Below are 18,277 nucleotides of genomic sequence, written 5' to 3' on the forward strand. Positions count from 1 at the left end.
TTTCCTCCCTCCCTCCACTACAAATTGGATGTGTTACAGATTTCCTTCCCTCCCTTCCTCCCTCTATCTGTCCCTCTCTCTCTGTCTCTCCCTCCTCTCTGCATCCTCACTCAGGCTGTCAATGGTTTACTCTGAGACTCACTCTTATCCTTCTCATCTGCACTCTTGCTAAAGGCCCAAAACAATAGAACTGCCCAACTTTACACTAGAAATTCCAGGAACATGAGCTACATAAACATGTGCTCTTTCTAAGTTGATTTTCTGACCTATTTCTTTATAATAATGGAAAAGTGAGTACCAGAAAAAATCATACTGGCACTTGGGACAGCCACCTAACTAGATCTGAAAATGTAGAAGTGTGGTTTAAAGGAGTACAAAGAAAGAGTCAGGAGGAAAAGTACTGAAAACCTAGGGTATTGTAGGTAGAAAGTTTCTGTAGGGGCTCAAAGCACATGGACTCAGCCACAGTTGGTAGAACCTGGGCACTGCCACAGCTGGTTTGACATGGACTCTACCACAGCTGGTCAGTCCCAGGAGATCCCAGCCCTTCCCAGGCCAGCTCTCAAGCCAGGCCTTCTCCACCAAGTTCTGATCTCTTCTTCCCCTTCCCAGAGCTCCACGCGGGCCAGGAAGATGAAAAGCCCCAGCTGGAAGTTCCTTGCCACCAGAGCTGGGTCCTCAGGGCTGCAATCCAGGCTGGTTGCCTGGATGGTGACCCCAGCCTCAGCCCCATACACGCGGGCTCTGGTGGCTGACTTCGTAGACTATAAAGTGAGGCAGAGGGTTATGTCTGTGGAGCTGGGCCTGAGGAGGGTCCAGAAGCTGACCTGCTGCATCAAGCCATAGAGGAAGCTGGAGATGAATCAGAGACCCACTTCCCACACTCCTTCTCTGTTCTGGCAGCTCAGTTGCATGGGACTGCAGACTCAGCCCAGCAACTTCACCCAGATCTCTGATGAACTTTTCCAAGGGAGCCCAATTGGGGCAGGAGTGGATGATGGCATACCTGGACACATGCCTGCCCAACTGGATCCACAGCAGGGCGGGCTGGGCAGAGTTCACAGCTCTATACAGGATGGGGCCCTGGTGTCTGTGGTAGGAGCACTGGGCATCAGTGAGGACCTTGCTGACTGGGGCTATGCCGCTGTTGACCCTGGTAACTAACCTTAGGGGCACTTTTGGTAGCAAGTCAGAGAAAGTCTGGGGCCAGGTGTGGCTAAGTGTGGCTGAGGAAGGAGGGGGGCAGGAGAGCAAAGACAACACAAAGAATCCTTTGGAACAAGGTGAGGGGTGGGGGAGGGGAGAAAGGGGAGGAATGAATGGTCATGGAGCAGGGAAGGGCAGGGGAAGGAAGGTCATATATGAGGGAGCCAGGCAGGTGTCTGGAAGAGTGAGCAGGAGATATTGGGGAATGTTTTAAGAAGGTGAGAGTCTAGGAGAAGCAACCATTCCAGGAATTGGGAGGGAAGAAGGGGGAATGATCTATAGGATGCTCTATAGGATTAGCATAGGAAACCACTTGAGGCTGGCTTTACAACTCCCAGGAAGTTGGACTTGCATGAGGAATAGTGCCCCATTGGCTGGGATTTGGGACCCCAGAAGGTTCATCCCTTTGGAATGAACCTTGGTAATGAGGTGACTGGGAGAGGTGGCCATGGCTGAGGGCTGCTTGGATGTGTGTGCATGTGCACGTGTGCTCCTGTGCATGCCGGACTGTTTGCCTAATCTCCTGATGGAAAGATTCTTCACGGAGAAAACATTCCCTCTTGCAATGTCAAGAACAAGAAGGGATAGGTCTTTGCCCTTCCTCTCTGCAGAAAGTCACTGGCAGGGCTTTGGAGAAAGCAGCTGCTCTGAAACTGGCCTTGTTCCTTCCTCATCCCCTCTGTGCATCTTGAACTTGCTGTTGCCTCCTGTGCTGATTGAGGGCAGGGCTGTGGAGCCTGGGTGGGTGGAGGCTTTGGTAGCTGAACCTGCCTGCTACCCTTCCCTCCCACTGGGGCACAATGGTTCCTAAAATGTTGCCTATGTGGGGGACCTCTGCACCTATACTGAATCTCTAAATTGGGGCTCTGGTTTTTCCCTTTGAGGGTGTTAAACTCAAAACTCTAAATTGGAGTTCTAATTTTCCTTTCTTGGATATGGGCATAAATGCTCACCTAGGATACAATCTGGGTCCTTGCTTCTCAGTGAGATTTTTTGATGCCCTGGGAGGAACATTCCAGCTCTGAGCCCCATGGTGTGATGGTTACAGGTATTCCATTACTGGCATATGCTTTGGGGTGGGCTTTGGTGCTGCTTTATCAGTCATCATACCTACAAGCATTTTTTATATTTCCTTTGAAGCCACTTCGTTTGCATTTACATTATGAGTCTCTAATTCAGAGTCTGAGGACACTAACTTTAGGCCTCAACAGTCCTATAGAACAAATCCAGACTATAGCTTTCTCTTTAGAGGGAAAAATTCATTCCAAACGCAGGACCTGAGTCAGACCTTACTGCTGCACTTTCCAAGGTGCTCAAATTGCTGCTCTCCAACGCTGATTTCCTTCACAGTGCTCTAGAACCCTGCCCATGGTCCTGAGCACTCATCAGCTTAGCCAGACCACAGTTGACTGCTTGGGGATTTTTCCCTTGCTCCTAGAATGTGGCATCCTAGTCATGCTTGCCTGAATATGGGATGAAATTGGCCTCAGGTGTTTACTTCACAATTTTGCTTTTGAGAGAGGCCTGCAGTTTTTAATGGTATTCTTGGGGGAGGTGGTTAAACTACATGATCCACTTGGTCATTATTGAGTATGCTGAACCATAAACTCAGAGCTTATCTATGGCAAGCAGTTGGGGTACGGGGGAACCTCTGACTTGATCAGGACAAACTAGGCCAGTGGCTTACACACTGCTTGGCAAAGCATCAAAGTATTTTAGGGGTTGAGCCTCTGGAGTCCTTGGGGAGGTAAAGGGGTGTGAGTTGGGAGAGGTGAGCAGACTGGGCAACTCACCCTTAACCAGAACAGGTCCCCTTGTAGCTGTGTTTCATATTGGGATTCAGGGTAACATTTCATTTGCATGAGGGGGTTTGCTGCTGAAAGACATTGGAAAACCACTGAATAAGTCATCAGCTCCCCCAGGTCCAGAGCAGATGCTTCATCAACCATTCACCACAGGACAACAATCCAGTTAGTATTCCTGGGGCCTTCAGAAGTGAGGAGAAACAGGAACCAGGCTGAGGTGACTGAAATTCCTGTTTTGAGGACTTCACACCTGAGTGGAAGAAGAGGCTATTTTCTGGAAGGGGAACGGGCTTGGTCTGTATTCCTAGAAGCATAGCTTAGGTGGGACCACAGTGGACAGTGTTGATCTGTTCTACCCTTAATGTGAGGGGCAATGGAAACCCCAGAGACTCTTCTTCCAGGGAACACTAGAGACTCTCTTTAGAAGCTAGAGTTTCTTGGCCAAGAAGTCTGAGTATGGCTCCCAGTTTTGTTTTGTTTTTTGGGTCCAGTCGTGGGGCCTGAACTCTGGGCCTGGACGCTGTCCCTCAGCTCTTCAGCTCAAGGCTAGCACTCTACCACTTGAGCCACAGCGCCACTTCCAGCTTTATTTGTTTTGCTTATTTGGTGCTGAGGAATCGAACCAAGGGCCTCAGGCATGCAAGGCAAGCACACAACCACTGAGCCACTTTCTCAGCCCCAGGTTCCCAATTTTAAAATCCATTTCATTTTAATTAAATGAGGGAAATAAATATAATGACCATTTTTAAAGATTAAATAGATAGGATGTTTCTTGCTCTCCTGAGCCCAAAGGGACAAATAGCAACTTTGCTTAGGCCAAGGAAGGAATAACTCAGCCTTGCAATTACTAATCCCACTCCCCACTCTTTCTAGAGCATACATACACTATTTTACTCTTTTAAATCATAAAATAGCAGAAGATTTTGTTAGTTTAGAAGAAAAGAAAAGCTCTATAAAGATTAATTTATATTCCTGTATTTTTATTTAATAATTTATAAATACCAAGTTCATTGGACTTTTAATTTTGTGTAATATGTAATGATGATATTAAACAAGAAATAAAGCCCAGAAATTTAATAAGAAAAAATCTAACCATAAAATTTAACTTTCCTGACAAAATATTTCCCAACATAAAATGCCTAACAAGTGAACTCATCCAATTCTTCACAAACACAGCCATGCTGCCCCATACTCCGGAGAATAAGAAGACAGGAAACATATCTCAACTGATCTTATGAGGTAAAAAACTCATTCATACCAATACCTAACAAGGATAAGGCTAGAAACAAATACAGGTGGATGAAAGACTGGAACCAAATATTCCCAACTAAATCCAAATGCAAACATTCTCAACATGCAGGAAAGATGAAACCATAGTTTTGTTTTGCCATATGAGCAATCAGTCATTGTAACACACATTAACAGAAGAAATGATATGAAGCACATGTTTTTCTGCCAAAACAACAATTATTTACATAATAAAACTATCTCTTGAGTTCACAGGTTTCTCAGCGTCTTGGTACTTATTCCAAAGGAGAGAGAAGAAAGATTGGGAGCTCATGGAATATCATCGTATGACCTGTAAAGAACATAAGTTTTAAATATGTATATATATATATATACATATATGAGAGATGAACACAGTCATATAACAGCATTCTTCACAGAACCCAATGGAAGAAGCAGTTCAAGTGCTCCTATGGTATTTAGACATGCAGTGGAAAGGACTCAGCCTGAAGAAGAAAGGTAATTCTGACGTAGCTGCCATAGAGATATATTCTGACAACTGATGGCTAAGAGTAAGAGGCGAGTCACAGGATGAATACCGTGTAATTCCAATCACATCCATAGAAAGCAAAAGTACAAGAGTCACTATCCCAGGGCCTGGGGAAGGGGGGAAGGAAACATGGCTTCAAATGTGAGGACAGTTTCACATTGCAAGAAGAACAAATAAAACAGCATCAATGTACGTAATATTGTTAGAAGCACTAATGATGGCAAAAGTTCTATGTTAGATGTATTTTGCCAAAATTCTTTAAATTACCTCTCCCCAGGGATCAAGGTTAAGAGGAAACTCTTGGTAGAAAGAGGACAACTAATGGGCTATTAGTACATGAAAGATCAAAAAGTATGGAACAGACAGAAAAGAAGGGTTAAAAAAAAACTCACCAGCCCTTCCAAAACCACAGTGCAAGGCACAGCAAAAGGATCAAGCAAGGCACTATTACTGCAGCAATGATTAAACCAACAGATACAGAGTATCCTGTGGATTGGAAGAGTAATCAATTGTCACTTCTAATGACACTTGCTCCATTACCTGGCCTTCCTTTGCCTAGCTAACTATCCTCCTATCATCCCAATTTGGGGGGGAGTCTGAGGTTAACAACTTTACTGAGATAAAGTTGATAGATAGGATACTGTCAATACTGGACTTTGAACTCAGACTCTAACAATCTCCCTTAGAATTTCTAGCTCCACATTGGTGCTCTACCACTCCCGCTACATCTCCACTTTTGACTTTTGTCTGGTTAACTAGACATGAGAACCCCAGGGACTTGTCTGCCTGGGATGTCTTCAAACCTCGATCCTCAGAGATCAGCCTCCCAAGGAGCTAAGATTACACACATGAACCACTATCACCCAGCTAAGAACTGCATCTATTTAAGGGTGGACAATTTATTGAGTGTGAACACATGCAATCACACATATTACCATCACCACTTTTGAGACAGTGTCTCCCTATATAATGTAATTTGGCCATTAAATTGTCATGCTGTGTCTCAAACTCACTAGTGCTGAGATTACAAGAAAATGCTCTCATGCCCAGCTCAGTATCTTTCTAAATGTCCTTGGATCATCTTCTTCCTTATACCTGCCCATTCTGCCTGACTCCTGTCCCCTTTCGCCCACCAAATGTCTTCTAGCCCTTCCTCCTCACCATTCCCTGTCCCTCACACACCCTCTCCCTCTTTGCTTTAGAGCTACCTGCTCCCACTCCCAGCCAGAACTCCAGCTCTTCTCTCACCCCAGTAGAGGACGATGGCCTGTCCCCCTAGACTGCTGTGCTTCACATGGCAGCTCAGGCCCTTTGCCTCCTCAGCTTTCACATCCAGGGTTGCTCGCAGATACCACGTCCCATCAGCATAGGGCAGGAAGTCATCTCTCTGGGTGTCCAGCTGCTCCTGATCACCTCGCATCCACATCACCCACACAGGCTTTGGGTAGAAGCCAGAGACATGACACACCAGCCGCAGATGGCCAGGCCCAGGACTGGGGCCACTGGACAGCCAGGCTTCAGGCTTCACTGGAGCAGGAAGAGGCAGAGACAATACAAGAAAATAACTCTAACCTGGAGCATATGGACTTCAAAGTCCACATGTTTGGACATGGACCCCCCACTTCCTTGATAACAAAATCAATGACTGATGGACTCCCAGTCTTTCTTCTAACCTCTCCAATTTGTTATTGCATGAAACTGTTTATATAAAAATAGGAGATAAAGAAAAATGGCATACATCTTTATTGAGGATTTATTTTCATTGCAAACTTTAAACATTGTAATTCACTGAAATCATTTTTCTACTGTCAAAAATGTACCTTTCCTTCATGCTGGTATTCAACATCATGAAAATGCCAATGCTTCCCAAAGCTATCTACAAATTCAATGTGATACCTATTAATACTCCAACCTCATTCTTCAAGAAAATAGAAGAGACAATCCAAAAATTCATATGGAACAATGAGAGACCCCGAAAAGATCCTTAACAGAAAAAACAGTGCTGCAAGAATGTCAATACCACATATCAAACACTACTACAAAGCCATAGTAATCAAAACAGCTTGGTACTGGCACAAGAACAGACCTCAGGCCAATGGAATAGAAATGAAAACCCAGAAATGAACCCACAGAAATATAGCCATCTAATCTTCAATAAGGGAGCTAAAAAAATAGAATGAAAGAAAGACAACCTCTTGAATAAATGGTGCTGGAAAAATTAGTTACTCACCTGTAGAAAACTAAAGCCAGATCCTTATATCCTGCAACAGAATTAATTCCAAATGTATCAAAGACCTCAGAGTCAAAGCAGACACCCTCAAAACATTACTGAACAGAATAGGAGAAACCCTAGGTCTCCTTGGTAGAGGCTGAAAATTTCTTAAAAGGGACCCAGAAACAACAAATCAAAGAAAGGTTGGACAAATGGGATTGGATGAAGTTGCAGAGCTTTTGCATGGCAAAGGACATAGCTAGCAAGACCAATAGAAAGCCGACTGATTAAGAAGATCTTCACTAGCCATACAATGAACAAAGGTCTCATATTTAAAATATACCTGGAACTCAAAAAATTAAATCCCTCAACAACAAATCTTCAAAAAAGAACTGTCCAATAAATAAGTGGGCTAATGACTTAAAGAGAAACTACTCTGAAGAGGAAAGAAGGATGGCCAATAGACACATGAAGAAATAATCAATCCCCTAGCTATAAAAGAAATGCAAATCAAAACAACACTGAGATACCACCTCACTCCAGTTAGAATGGCTATATCAAGAACTCTAATAACAACAGATGCTGGGGGGAATGTAGACAGAAGGGAATCTTACTTCATTGTTGGTGGGAGTGTAAACTTGTTCAACCACTTTGGAAAGTAGTATGGAGGTTCCTCAGAAGACTCCACATAGAGCTCCCCTATGACCCAGAAATCCCACTTTTGGGCATTTACCCGAATGATCACAAACATGACCATACTAAAGCTACCAGAACAACTATGTTTACTGCAACATTATTTACCATAGCTAAGATATGGAACCATCCTTCGTAGATGAATGATCAAGAAAATGTGGTATATATACACAATGGAATTCTAAGCCTCCATCAGAAGGAATGACATTGCCCCATTTGTTAAGAAATGGAAAGACTTGGAAAAAATTATATTAAGTGAAGTAAGCCAGGCCCAAAGAAACATAGGTCCCATGGTATCCCTTATTTGCAATAACTAGTATATGTCTGAGACAAGCAGAAAAGTTCAGATAAGCTGATGTTAGGTGAAGTGAACCCCAAGATTAGGACCCAAATGATTTTTCTTTCTTGCTATTGTTTCTAACATATTTATAAGATGATTTCTTTGTTGCTTTGTATGTCCCTCCTCCATAGTAAAACACCTGTTTTAACTGTATTCCATGTTGGTATAATTTGTGGAGTGGAAGGGAAAAAACAAATTGTTTAAATAGGGATACACATGGACCCATTGCAACAATGAGATGTACAAGAAGTTATGTCAAACAACCAACTTTACAACTTTGGAGGTGAGGGAGGTGAAGGGAGGGAAGGGACAGAGGGATGGTGAGGGGAAACAAAGGAGGAAGTTAAGAATGCTTGATAAGAAATGTACTTGTTATCTTGCCCATGTAATTGTAACCCCTCTGTACAGTATTTTCACAATAAAAAAGCGTATTCATAAAAAAGAGTGTAAAAAAGTTTTTTTGCTTAAAGAAAAATTACACATACTTACATATTTTTCATTTTATTTCATGTTTTCTTTAAAGGGGTGTTCTCTTCATCATCAATAGAGTTGTTTCTGGGAGGGCCTTTCATATCTGGTCAATGTCATAATATTACTTTGTATTTTTACTTGGAATAAATTAATTTTATGATGCTCTTTAAGTTTAAGGAAGGTGGTCAAAAGGGAAACAGAGCAGGACAAACTTTGCTTCTCCAGATCCTCCTTTCCCGCTTCAAGAAGGCTCAAGAGATATCCGGGGCAGGTTTTACAGAGGAGAGTGTCCACAATTTGCGAGAAACCTTTGTACTGGTAGATTAATATGCAGAACTTCTGAGCTCTTCTGCCACCTTCCGGTGCAGGTACACAGGAGTTATTCTTGATATACAGGAAATCCAGACTTCCTAACGCTCCTCTCAGGAAGCTTAGGATGGCTCCCCCAGAATGCAGCTCACAGCCTGCTGTGCCCTGGATCTCAAAGGGATCTAAGAAGGAGGAAAACAGATAAAATTTCAGTTACTAAACAGCAAACTAGAAATAAAGACTGTGGAAAGGGTTCAGGATTTCAGATTTGATGAGCATATAATTCAGGAATATAAAATGATGAGCTGAAACTATTAGAACACTAAGAGGCTCTCAGATAGAGGAGAATTAAGAAAGGGAAAGTATGGGATGGATGGGCCAGAGTAGGATGTGTGATGCTGGAAAGGAGATAGAACAGGTAGGTTGAGGATCAGGGAGTTGGAGTCAAAATTTCAGCATCCTGAGAGATGTAAGATACTTAGAGAGAACCAATTAGAGACCAAAGAAAAAGCAGCCAGATCTCAATACTTCAAAGAGATGTAGAGATTGTGCTAGAGAAAGGTGTGCAGGCAAATACAGGTGGAGAGGGGGATTCAGGGCAGGGGAGAGAAGGAGGAGAGGCAACAGTGCTCACATTGCACCTGAAAATCACTGGCATGTTTTTGCACTTCATCAATGAATCCGAAGTAGTACACGCGGAATAGCTCCAACAGCTCTGTCACTCCAGCATCAGTGAAATTCCCCTTGGACCAAGGCTTCAGAAATATGGGAATGGCTGACTCACGGTCCCAGCCAAGAATCTGCAAATCATTCAGCCAGCATGAAACTTGAGTTTGTGCCCAAGTGTTGTTGGCAAATGATGAGATCTGAATGCAGTGCAGACGGATTGGCTCCTGAAAGGCTGTGGATAAAGGGGAGAAGCATGAAAGGAAACTTAGGAATGGGATGGAGGAGGGATGAAAGCATGGACACTGAGAAGATGTGAAAACACAAACTCAGAATCTGTGCAACCAATGAGCACTGTCTCTTTAAGAGCCTTGGGCCTCAGCCTTCAGCCCCAACTTCCAGAATGGTCAAGACTCTGGAGACAGGAGGCCTCAGAGCCTAGTTGACCAAGGTCACCAGACTAAGTGCAGCCTGTCTTTACCAGACCCTCCGCCACAGGGCAGGCTGCTACCCCAGTTGCTCTTACCATCCTGATTGTCCCCAGCTGGGAAGAGCACAGCTAGCAACACAAGTGGCAGGAGCAGCATCTCCCAGAGAGGACCTCAGGAGCTCAGGGCTCTGCTTGATGTCTGATTCTGCAATGCTGCTGCTCAGGACTCGGTACAGACTTCCTGTCTCTCCCACCTGAAAACTCTCTTCATAGAACTTGCAGATCAGAGAGGGAAATGTGTCCTTGCACAGCCTGCCTTCTCCACTCCAGGTTTCACTTCCCTCTTCCTTCCTTGGCCTGCAGCTTCTCTCCATGAATCCACGTTCATCAGATGACCTCAAAGAAATTCCCCTTGTCACAATACAAGCTTCTCAACCTCTCTAAGCTTCCATGTCATATCTATACATACAGGGGAATACACAACAGTTGCTCAGCTTCATGAGCATCTGAACCCTGGAAGGAGTTTTGGTTTATGCACCCAGTTCATCCTCCATCCTCCCACTGTTCTGTCTTCTCCCTTAATGTAATGACTCTTCTTACTGTTGTCCACAGCTTCATTCCCTGTTTTATCTCCTTGTCTGGATTCCCTAATCTCATATTCTTAGTTCTGGGTGCCTGTTTTCACATCTTCTCTTCTACTTTATCAAACTATCCAGAATTTTCCAATTAAATTGTTAAAAAAAAAACAAAAACAATTTGCCAAGGTTCTAGTGGAAAAAGCAGAACCACACTACTGAAATGACAGTAGAAAAACCTTATGTTCTTTTTTTGTTGACCAAGCTGCTAAATATAAAGAATAAGTATATCTGTGAGTTGAAACATTTTCAGGCCATTTAAACATAAAAATTTAAATAGCCACAATTAAATCAAAGCAGGACTGCGATTTTAAAGCAGATAAGTACCTTAAAATTTGTTCAAACAAACGTATAGGCTTGGGCCTGCCACTCCTCCTTTTCATGTGATACACTGTATACTCAATCTCTGCTAGGCTTATCAGCTTGTGTGGGGTGTATTTCCCTATTGCAAATTCAAATGGGTTCTATTGGTCCAGTTAATCAGAGGTACAAATGGTCCTCAAGCTCACCTCCAGCTTTCAGGTTTTCAGGCTCCAAGAGGGAGAGGTCTGAGCCACCTCTGTTGCCACACAAGATGACAGTATGCATGCCAGTTACTTAGAGTTAACCTGAGAGCACACCGCTGACTGTGGGTTCTTCAACAGCCACCTGTTGAAGCTGATCTTATTTTGGATCTTCTCCATGGAAAGAAAGTATTGTTCTCTCCAGTGCTCAAGGGGGGTGTGTTTTCCTTGGCAACGCTGGGACCAGGATACACTGGACAGAAATATGTCAAGTTCTATTCATGGTGGCTGGCATAATGAAGATATTTTTGTTCTTCCTTGGAGTTGGATTTCTCCCTGGTATTAGTAAAAGGTGTGTTCTCTTCTGGTCTATGGTACCCATCAACAATGATTAACCATAGGATTACTTTTGTTTTTGTCACATAGGGAGCTTGAACTCAGGACCTGGCACTCTCCCTAAGTTCTTTTGTTCAAGACTAGCATTCTAACACTTGACCACAACTCTACTTCTGTTTTTCTGAGAGTTATTGGGCATATGAGACTCCTCAAGGTTCCTATTTGAGCTGGCTTTGAACACCAATACTCAGATCAAATCACAGGTTCCTGAGTAGTTAAGATTAGAACTGTGAGCCTCCAACTCCTAGACTTTGAGTGTAATTTAATTATCTGTAGACAGGATGTCATGTGTATCACTCAATGTATACTTAATTTGTGATTGCTTGGTTTATTTTTCCTGTTTCTTCTGCCTCTCTACAAACAGAAACACACATCTTAATAAACTTACAGTAATAGAATGGGATGTAGATAAAGCTGTTTATTAAAGCTGACAAGAAATACACAAATATCATATATAATATTCTAGTAAATTTTTATTTTTGGTGGGGGGGGTTCGGTTGTGGGGCCTGAACTCTGGGCCTGGCCGGTGTCCCTCAGCTCTTCAGCTCAAGGTGAGCACTCTACCACTTGAGCCAAAGCTCCACTTCTGACTTTTTTCTTTTTGCTTATGTGGTGCTGAGAAATCCAACCAGGGCCTCACACATGCAAGGCAAGCGCTCTACCACTGAGCCACCTTCCCACCCCCTCTAGTATCTTTTTCTTTGAAACAATACTTTTATTTCATGTATTCTGAGTCCTTATTGTTTTTGCATGAATTCTAGTAGCCTAGTTTTTTTAATAAAAATGTAACTAAAACACACACCCTGCCAAAAAATTTCTCTCTTGGCATTAAATGTGTTAGAGCCACACCAATGGACCGTATTGTCATACGAAGGAGAGTCTCCTAATGTTTTAAGGCTGAGATCTGAGCATTGCAGTACAAAGTTATCCCAGGTAAGAAGGTCCTTGAGACTCTTATCTCCAATAAACAACTCAGAAAAGACCAAAATTGGCACATAGCTCAAGAGCTAGAGAGCCCAGACCGGCTCTGGAAAATGCCCTAACACCTAAATTGTACATGTGTGTGTTTACACACATTATAGTCTTATAGCATACTAAGCTCAAACTGAATTTACCTAAATCCTCTGAGACCTGTGTGATCTCATTTACTGAGAAGAGGTAATTTTGCCTGACTATGCAACCTGAAGGAAAAGGAGAAAAGAAATGATTTCTTGAGTCCCAAGACACGTTGAGAGTCAGGAGCTGATGCTATTGCACGCAAGAGTTTCAGGAGACCAAACACAGGCAAAGCGTCTTCTAGAACTGGCTATCAATGTGCCAAGGAGCTGGGAAAGCTCTGCATATCTCGAGCCTCTATGTGGAGCATCTGAAATTCCATAAAGGCATCCGAAGATCATTCAGAGAACTGAAAAGAACAGGTGGTAGCATTCTAGACAAGATAACATTTTCCCAACGTGAATGCTGTTTGAGTGATGCTGTGGGAAACAGACAGTTGACAAATGGAAGCATGCACAGATTGGAAGCAACAGAGAAGGTGCAGTTGGTAACTGATGCTCAGAGGATGCATTGTGAGCCTCCCGCCACAAGTGAGGCCTATGTTCAGTGGGATAGGTTCCCAGGAAATTAAGAAATAACCCCAAATGGTGAGAAAAAAGACAAAGGGTGAATCAATGCAATAACAATACCCACAAGACCTTATGTTGGAAATGAACTTTAAAACATAGGGGCAGGAAGTCAGGTGGGAGACAATCCAGAGGGTAACAATATTCGACGAGAAATGTACACATTGCCTTACTTACGTAAATGTAACTCCTCTGTACAATACCTTTATACTAAATTTTTAAAGAAAGAATCATGCTTATAATAACATGAAAAAGAATAAAATAATTAGAAATAAGAATGGAAGGAGAGTCAAAACTAATGCACAAAAAGTATAATCCATTGATCAAGGAAGTTAAAACAAATAAGGGAAAAATCCAATGATCATTGAAATTGGAAATGCTGATATGGTTAAAATATCCATTCTATCTAAAACAATCTACAGATTCCAAATTAATTTTCTGTGCTCATAGAAATCTGAGTGGCCCTATTTAAATAAAATAAGAATAGAAAAAATTCACATGAAATCACAGAAGCACTAAGAATAACCACAATATACTTAGAATGAAAATAAAAATAAAAGCATGATATTGCGTGGTTTCAAATTTTACGGCCAAGATTCTAAATTAAATGTAATAGATAAATCAGTCCTATGATCTAATCATGTACATTGATTTAATCATTTCACAGTGTGTTTGTGCACTCTAATACCACATTATATGATATAAATACACACAATTATTTCCAATTCTAAATTGTAAAAATCAATCAATATTATTGATAGAAAAAAAATCTAGAACTTTACAACTTCTATGATATGGGGGAGGAGGAGTTGGAGAGGTGAAGAAAGAAAGGATGGTAGGGAAAAAGAAAAGGAGGAGGTTACAATGTCCGATAGGAAATGTACTCATTACCTTATTCATGTAACTGTAACCCCTCTGTACAGTATTTTTCAATAAAAATGTATACAAAAAAAACAGAACATGTTAAAAAAATAAAAATAAATAAAAAAGAAAAAAAATCCAGAAAATACATCTATCTTAAGACACATAGAATTTGACAAATGCATGTATGAAGGAGGTTAGATGCAGTATTTCCTTAATATTTACCCATAAGGAGAGGGAACTAAAGAATGTTGGTATTTCTTTTTTGGGGGGATTGTGTGTCTGGTCATGGGGCCTGAACTCTGGGCCTGGGCGCTGTCCCTCAGCTCTTCAGCTCAAGGCTAGCGCTCTACGACTTGAGCCACAGCGCCACTTCTGACTTTTTTCCTTTTTGCTTATGTGCTGCTGAGGATTCAAACCCAGGGCCTCAGACATGGAAGGCAAGCACCCTACCACTGAGTCACCTCCCCAGCCCCAATGTTGGAATTTCTAAGCTATGTCAGCCCTCAAACAAAAAGTGCCATGAATGTTTCAAATGTTAGGAATAAACAAAATGATAAAACAAAATCTACCAACATGAGTTGATCCAACATGGACATGCTACTTCTTTGAATGTTTTGCTTAATTTTTCAGCAAGCAGAATTATATAGATGAATGGCACTTTGCAATGCCCTTACCCCCTAAACACTTAAACATAAAATGGAGAAGAAAACTCAAGTACCTGCAAGACAAGCAGGAAATGATACATGCTTGTGGTTTCCTGCTAAAAGGTCCTGTAAAACCTACCTCTAAAGAAACATCAGAAATGGACTTGCAATTTGACCACTACTGAAAATTGAAGTGCCATTATGTACAGAGTTCCAGAAATCAAATTGAATGATACTCAGGAGTGATTCTCAGACAAAAAGAGAATCAGATGAGATACATGGAAGAAAGGATGGCATCACTTGGTTGTCCTGAGCTCCAGGACTGCTGGCTTCTCAATACAACGTAGGAAACACAGTGAGACATCTCATGGAATACCCCGATAGGACCTGTGACAAGACAGAAGTGACAGAAACCTGGGTCAGGAGGAGGTGTTGAGAGAAAGGCTGAGCAAGGTAACAGAGAATATAAAAGTATACAATAAGACGACTCTGAAGACATAAGAAAACACAGGAACTCACCAACGCCTCTTAAACCATAACACAAGGACTATCAAAAGGATCAAGGGCACCACCACTGCCAAGATGATCAAGTTCATGGAAAGACTGTGTCCTGTAGATATGGAAGACATCCAAAGACACCATCTGAATCTCATGCACACATCTGAATCATCCCTAGACTGCCTGGCTTAATATGTGTATTGGGCATAAGCCACAGCAATCAATCTGGTTCAGACACTCTATTTCTATACTTCTCTGAGGTTTGTTGCTGTTTATGTGCTGCTTCTCAAGCTAGCGTTCTATAGGCCTGGGCATTGTCTGGACTTGAGCTGTCCTGACCTTCTTTGGCTCATGGTTGGTGCTCTACCACTTCACCCACATCTCCACTTCCAGATTTGGGGTAATTGATTGGAGATAGCAGTCTCACAGTCTTTCCTGCTCTGGCTGACTTTAAACCACGATCCTCAGATCTCAGCCTCCCACTTAGCTAGGATTACAGATGTGAGCACAACACTACCCAGCTCACATGACAATTCCTTAACTTCCCTCCAGATTTCCTGGATCCATTTCTCATTCATGTTCCACTCCTTCATTCAATGAATCAGGCATTCGTTTCTGTATGTATTTTTTTCATGACATCCCTCATCTGCAGCTGATATCACCAACTTTCCCCATTTCTACCTTCAGTCTCAATGAAAACCCACTGGCACACCCAACCCCTACCCTTACCCCAATTGAGAATGAGGTCCTGGTCTCCTAGACTGCTGTGTTTCACATGACAAGACAAACCAACAGCATCCTCAGCCTCCACCTCCAGGATCACACGAACATACCAAGTCCCATCAGCATTGGGAAGAACATCATCGCGTTTGCTGTCCAGTTGCTCTTGCTCACCCCTCATCCACATCACCCAAATGGACATTGGGTAGAAACCAGAGACGTGGCAAACCAACATTAGTCTGCCAGACCCAAAGATAGAGGAGCTTGACAGCCAGGCCTCTGGCCTCACTGTAGAGAATACAAGAGGGAGTCACATGAGGACAGATGTGCACCTAACACATGGCTTCAGTCATAGATATCTGCCTAATGTCTTTTGTCTCCCTTAGGGAATTCTCACCCTGCAATCCACTCCCTCTTGTCCTCCACCATGTCCTGAGTTCAAACAGGAAGATGAGAAGGGGAAGACATGAAGAAAACACCTTTGAGGGAAAGGTTGAACTGACCTTGTCTCTGAAGATACGTCTTTCCTGCATCCAGGATACCCAAGAGGAACCGAGGGCAGGTTTTGCTCATAAGGTTCTCTACGATTTGCTTGATGCCCTCATACAGATTGAGGAGATCACACACCTTCTGGGCCTGTTTCCCACCTTCAGGAGATGGCACCCAGGTTGTATTCTGAAAACTTAGAAAATCTGATCCTTCCAAGGCCGCCTGCATGAAGCCTTTGGCACTCTCGCTAGAGGACAGCTCACAGCCAAGTCTCACTTGTAATTCAACAGGATCTTCAGAAAGGAAAGAATGAGATAAAGAGTTCAAATAAACAAAAATGAAAGCCAGGTTAGAATCTAAGGCCCTCATCTCAAAAAGAAGAGTGCAAAGATGCGTCATATTATGTAGGAGAGTGAGCCAAAGATACATCCAGTCAGAAAAAAGGGAGAGCAAATATCTGCTGAAGATGAGAAGGAAGGAAATAACAAACAAAGTCCTTGAATTAAAGATTGACCAATGAAGTTCAGGGAAAATAAGAGGTGAGACTGACATAATACAGACTAGGAACTACAGACAGAAGGGAGCCCAAATCTCATGATGCATAGACTCAGCATCACAAGAGGTAGATAATGACTCCAAATGTCTAAAGAAATTGAAGAAATAGCAGAAGGGATTATATTTTAAAAGACTCAAGCATAGGATAAGACAAATCTCTACCTCTAACTTTAAGACACAGATGAGGATCACAAGAAAACACAACAAAGCACAATAGAAAAGACTGCTGAAGTGGCAAAAATCTAGGTAATTTTGATTAATGTTCAAGATATAACTCGAGAGATGGAGGCATGTTGACTTTTGTTGTGAGATGAGACGATGAGAAATCTCATCAAAAGAAATAGAGAAAGGGTTTCAATTACAAGAACCCTCTGAAGAATTCTCCCAATTGGTTAAACTTACACCTAAGCCCCAAGTCTGTGGAGTAGGTATGAATCTCCTGACTTATCCCAATCATATACACACGGAAAAGCAGCTCCAGATCTGTCAACTCCTCATTACTGAAGTTTCCCTTGGACCATGTGTGCAAGAAAATTACTGTTCCTGTTTCACTGTCCCAACGATGAGTCTGTAATTCATCCAGCCAAGCAGACCCCAGAGTTTGTGCCCAGGATTCATTGGCATAGTATGAGATCTGGCTGAGACGAAATGTAGTATGTTCATGGATCACTATGGATGGATGCATGTCCAGTAGCATAAGTGAAAACATAAGCAAAACAGAGAGAAGATAGAAAACAAACCAGTTACTAGAGAGAGAAGGATAATAACCATTTCATCAATAATAATTTCCCTCCCCAAGCCCTTGGTGCTCTAGCACCATGCTCAAAAACAATCAACTGGACTTGGACACAAAGATACAGATTATAAGCATCTTAGCATTCACAGTAAAATATCTTAAAAGCCAGCTAAAATCCACTCCCATCCACCCGACTCAGTAGCTGACAGAGATGTTCTTACCCTCCGCATTGACACTGCCTGGGAGGAGAGCAGCCAGCAGTGGAAGTTGAAGAAACAGCATAGCATAAGCAGATGTGTGTTTCCTTCTCTAAACAAAGCTGATCTTTGATGTCTGCTAGCAATTAAGCTACCCTGCCTCAACTCGCTTCTGTCTTCCTTTTCCCACCAACAAACAATGGTTTCCAACAGCAACTGAATATAAGAAAACCTTTCTGTTTTCTCAGCCTCACCTTCCTACTCCATCCTTCATTTCCCTCCCTTCTGAACTCAAGTCATTCCCTCCTCTCTCATTTCCAGCCACCCTCCTTTTCACTAAGTTCTGCCCCCATGTAACTCTCTTCCTCAGCTGTTCCTCTTCCAAAGGGCGTGTGACATGCAAACGTCACTTCATCTAGCTGTAAAATTACAAAGGAGAAGTTGTATGGTTGCCCAGTTTCTATACATAACTGTGCCTCCACACTCAATCGTGTCTCTTATTCTGAACG

At 42.5% G+C, this 18,277-nt stretch overlaps 2 protein-coding genes and 1 pseudogene across 5 annotated transcripts; 1 reads left to right on the forward strand and 2 right to left on the reverse strand.

Moving 5' to 3' along the window:
- The first annotated feature begins 708 nt into the window (after nucleotides 1–708).
- Nucleotides 709–4,249, forward strand: LOC122109233 (annotated as a pseudogene).
- LOC122109356 (T-cell surface glycoprotein CD1b-like) lies at nucleotides 4,004–10,175 on the reverse strand. The gene is made up of 6 exons (XM_042681672.1): nucleotides 10,006–10,175; nucleotides 9,448–9,714; nucleotides 8,717–8,995; nucleotides 6,037–6,315; nucleotides 5,181–5,274; nucleotides 4,004–4,590 (listed from the first exon to the last, which is right to left on the reverse strand). The coding sequence occupies exons 1-6, from the start codon at nucleotides 10,064–10,066 to the stop codon at nucleotides 4,569–4,571; spliced, it is 1,002 nt and encodes a 333-aa protein (XP_042537606.1). The 5' UTR covers nucleotides 10,067–10,175; the 3' UTR covers nucleotides 4,004–4,568.
- Nucleotides 9,668–18,109, reverse strand: LOC122109353 (T-cell surface glycoprotein CD1c-like). Of its 4 annotated transcripts, XR_006147698.1 has the most exons (7): nucleotides 17,793–18,109; nucleotides 17,238–17,504; nucleotides 16,295–16,573; nucleotides 15,801–16,079; nucleotides 15,093–15,183; nucleotides 14,713–14,960; nucleotides 9,668–9,714 (listed from the first exon to the last, which is right to left on the reverse strand). XR_006147698.1 is itself a non-coding variant. In XM_042681666.1 (6 exons), the coding sequence occupies exons 1-6, from the start codon at nucleotides 17,851–17,853 to the stop codon at nucleotides 14,939–14,941; spliced, it is 936 nt and encodes a 311-aa protein (XP_042537600.1). In that variant the 5' UTR covers nucleotides 17,854–18,109; the 3' UTR covers nucleotides 14,337–14,938. The 4 variants fall into 4 exon arrangements, 3 of the variants coding, with proteins under 3 accessions (XP_042537600.1, XP_042537599.1, XP_042537601.1); XM_042681666.1 differs by lacking the exon at nucleotides 9,668–9,714 and having other exon boundaries at nucleotides 14,337–14,960; nucleotides 17,301–17,504; XM_042681665.1 differs by lacking the exon at nucleotides 9,668–9,714 and having other exon boundaries at nucleotides 14,337–14,960.
- Between the last annotated feature and the right edge of the window lie 168 nt (nucleotides 18,110–18,277).

The sequence above is a fragment of the Dipodomys spectabilis genome, unplaced genomic scaffold, assembly GCF_019054845.1.
Source record: "Dipodomys spectabilis isolate Male_0828 unplaced genomic scaffold, ASM1905484v1 ptg000069l, whole genome shotgun sequence".
Classification (NCBI taxonomy): Eukaryota; Metazoa; Chordata; class Mammalia; order Rodentia; family Heteromyidae; genus Dipodomys; species Dipodomys spectabilis.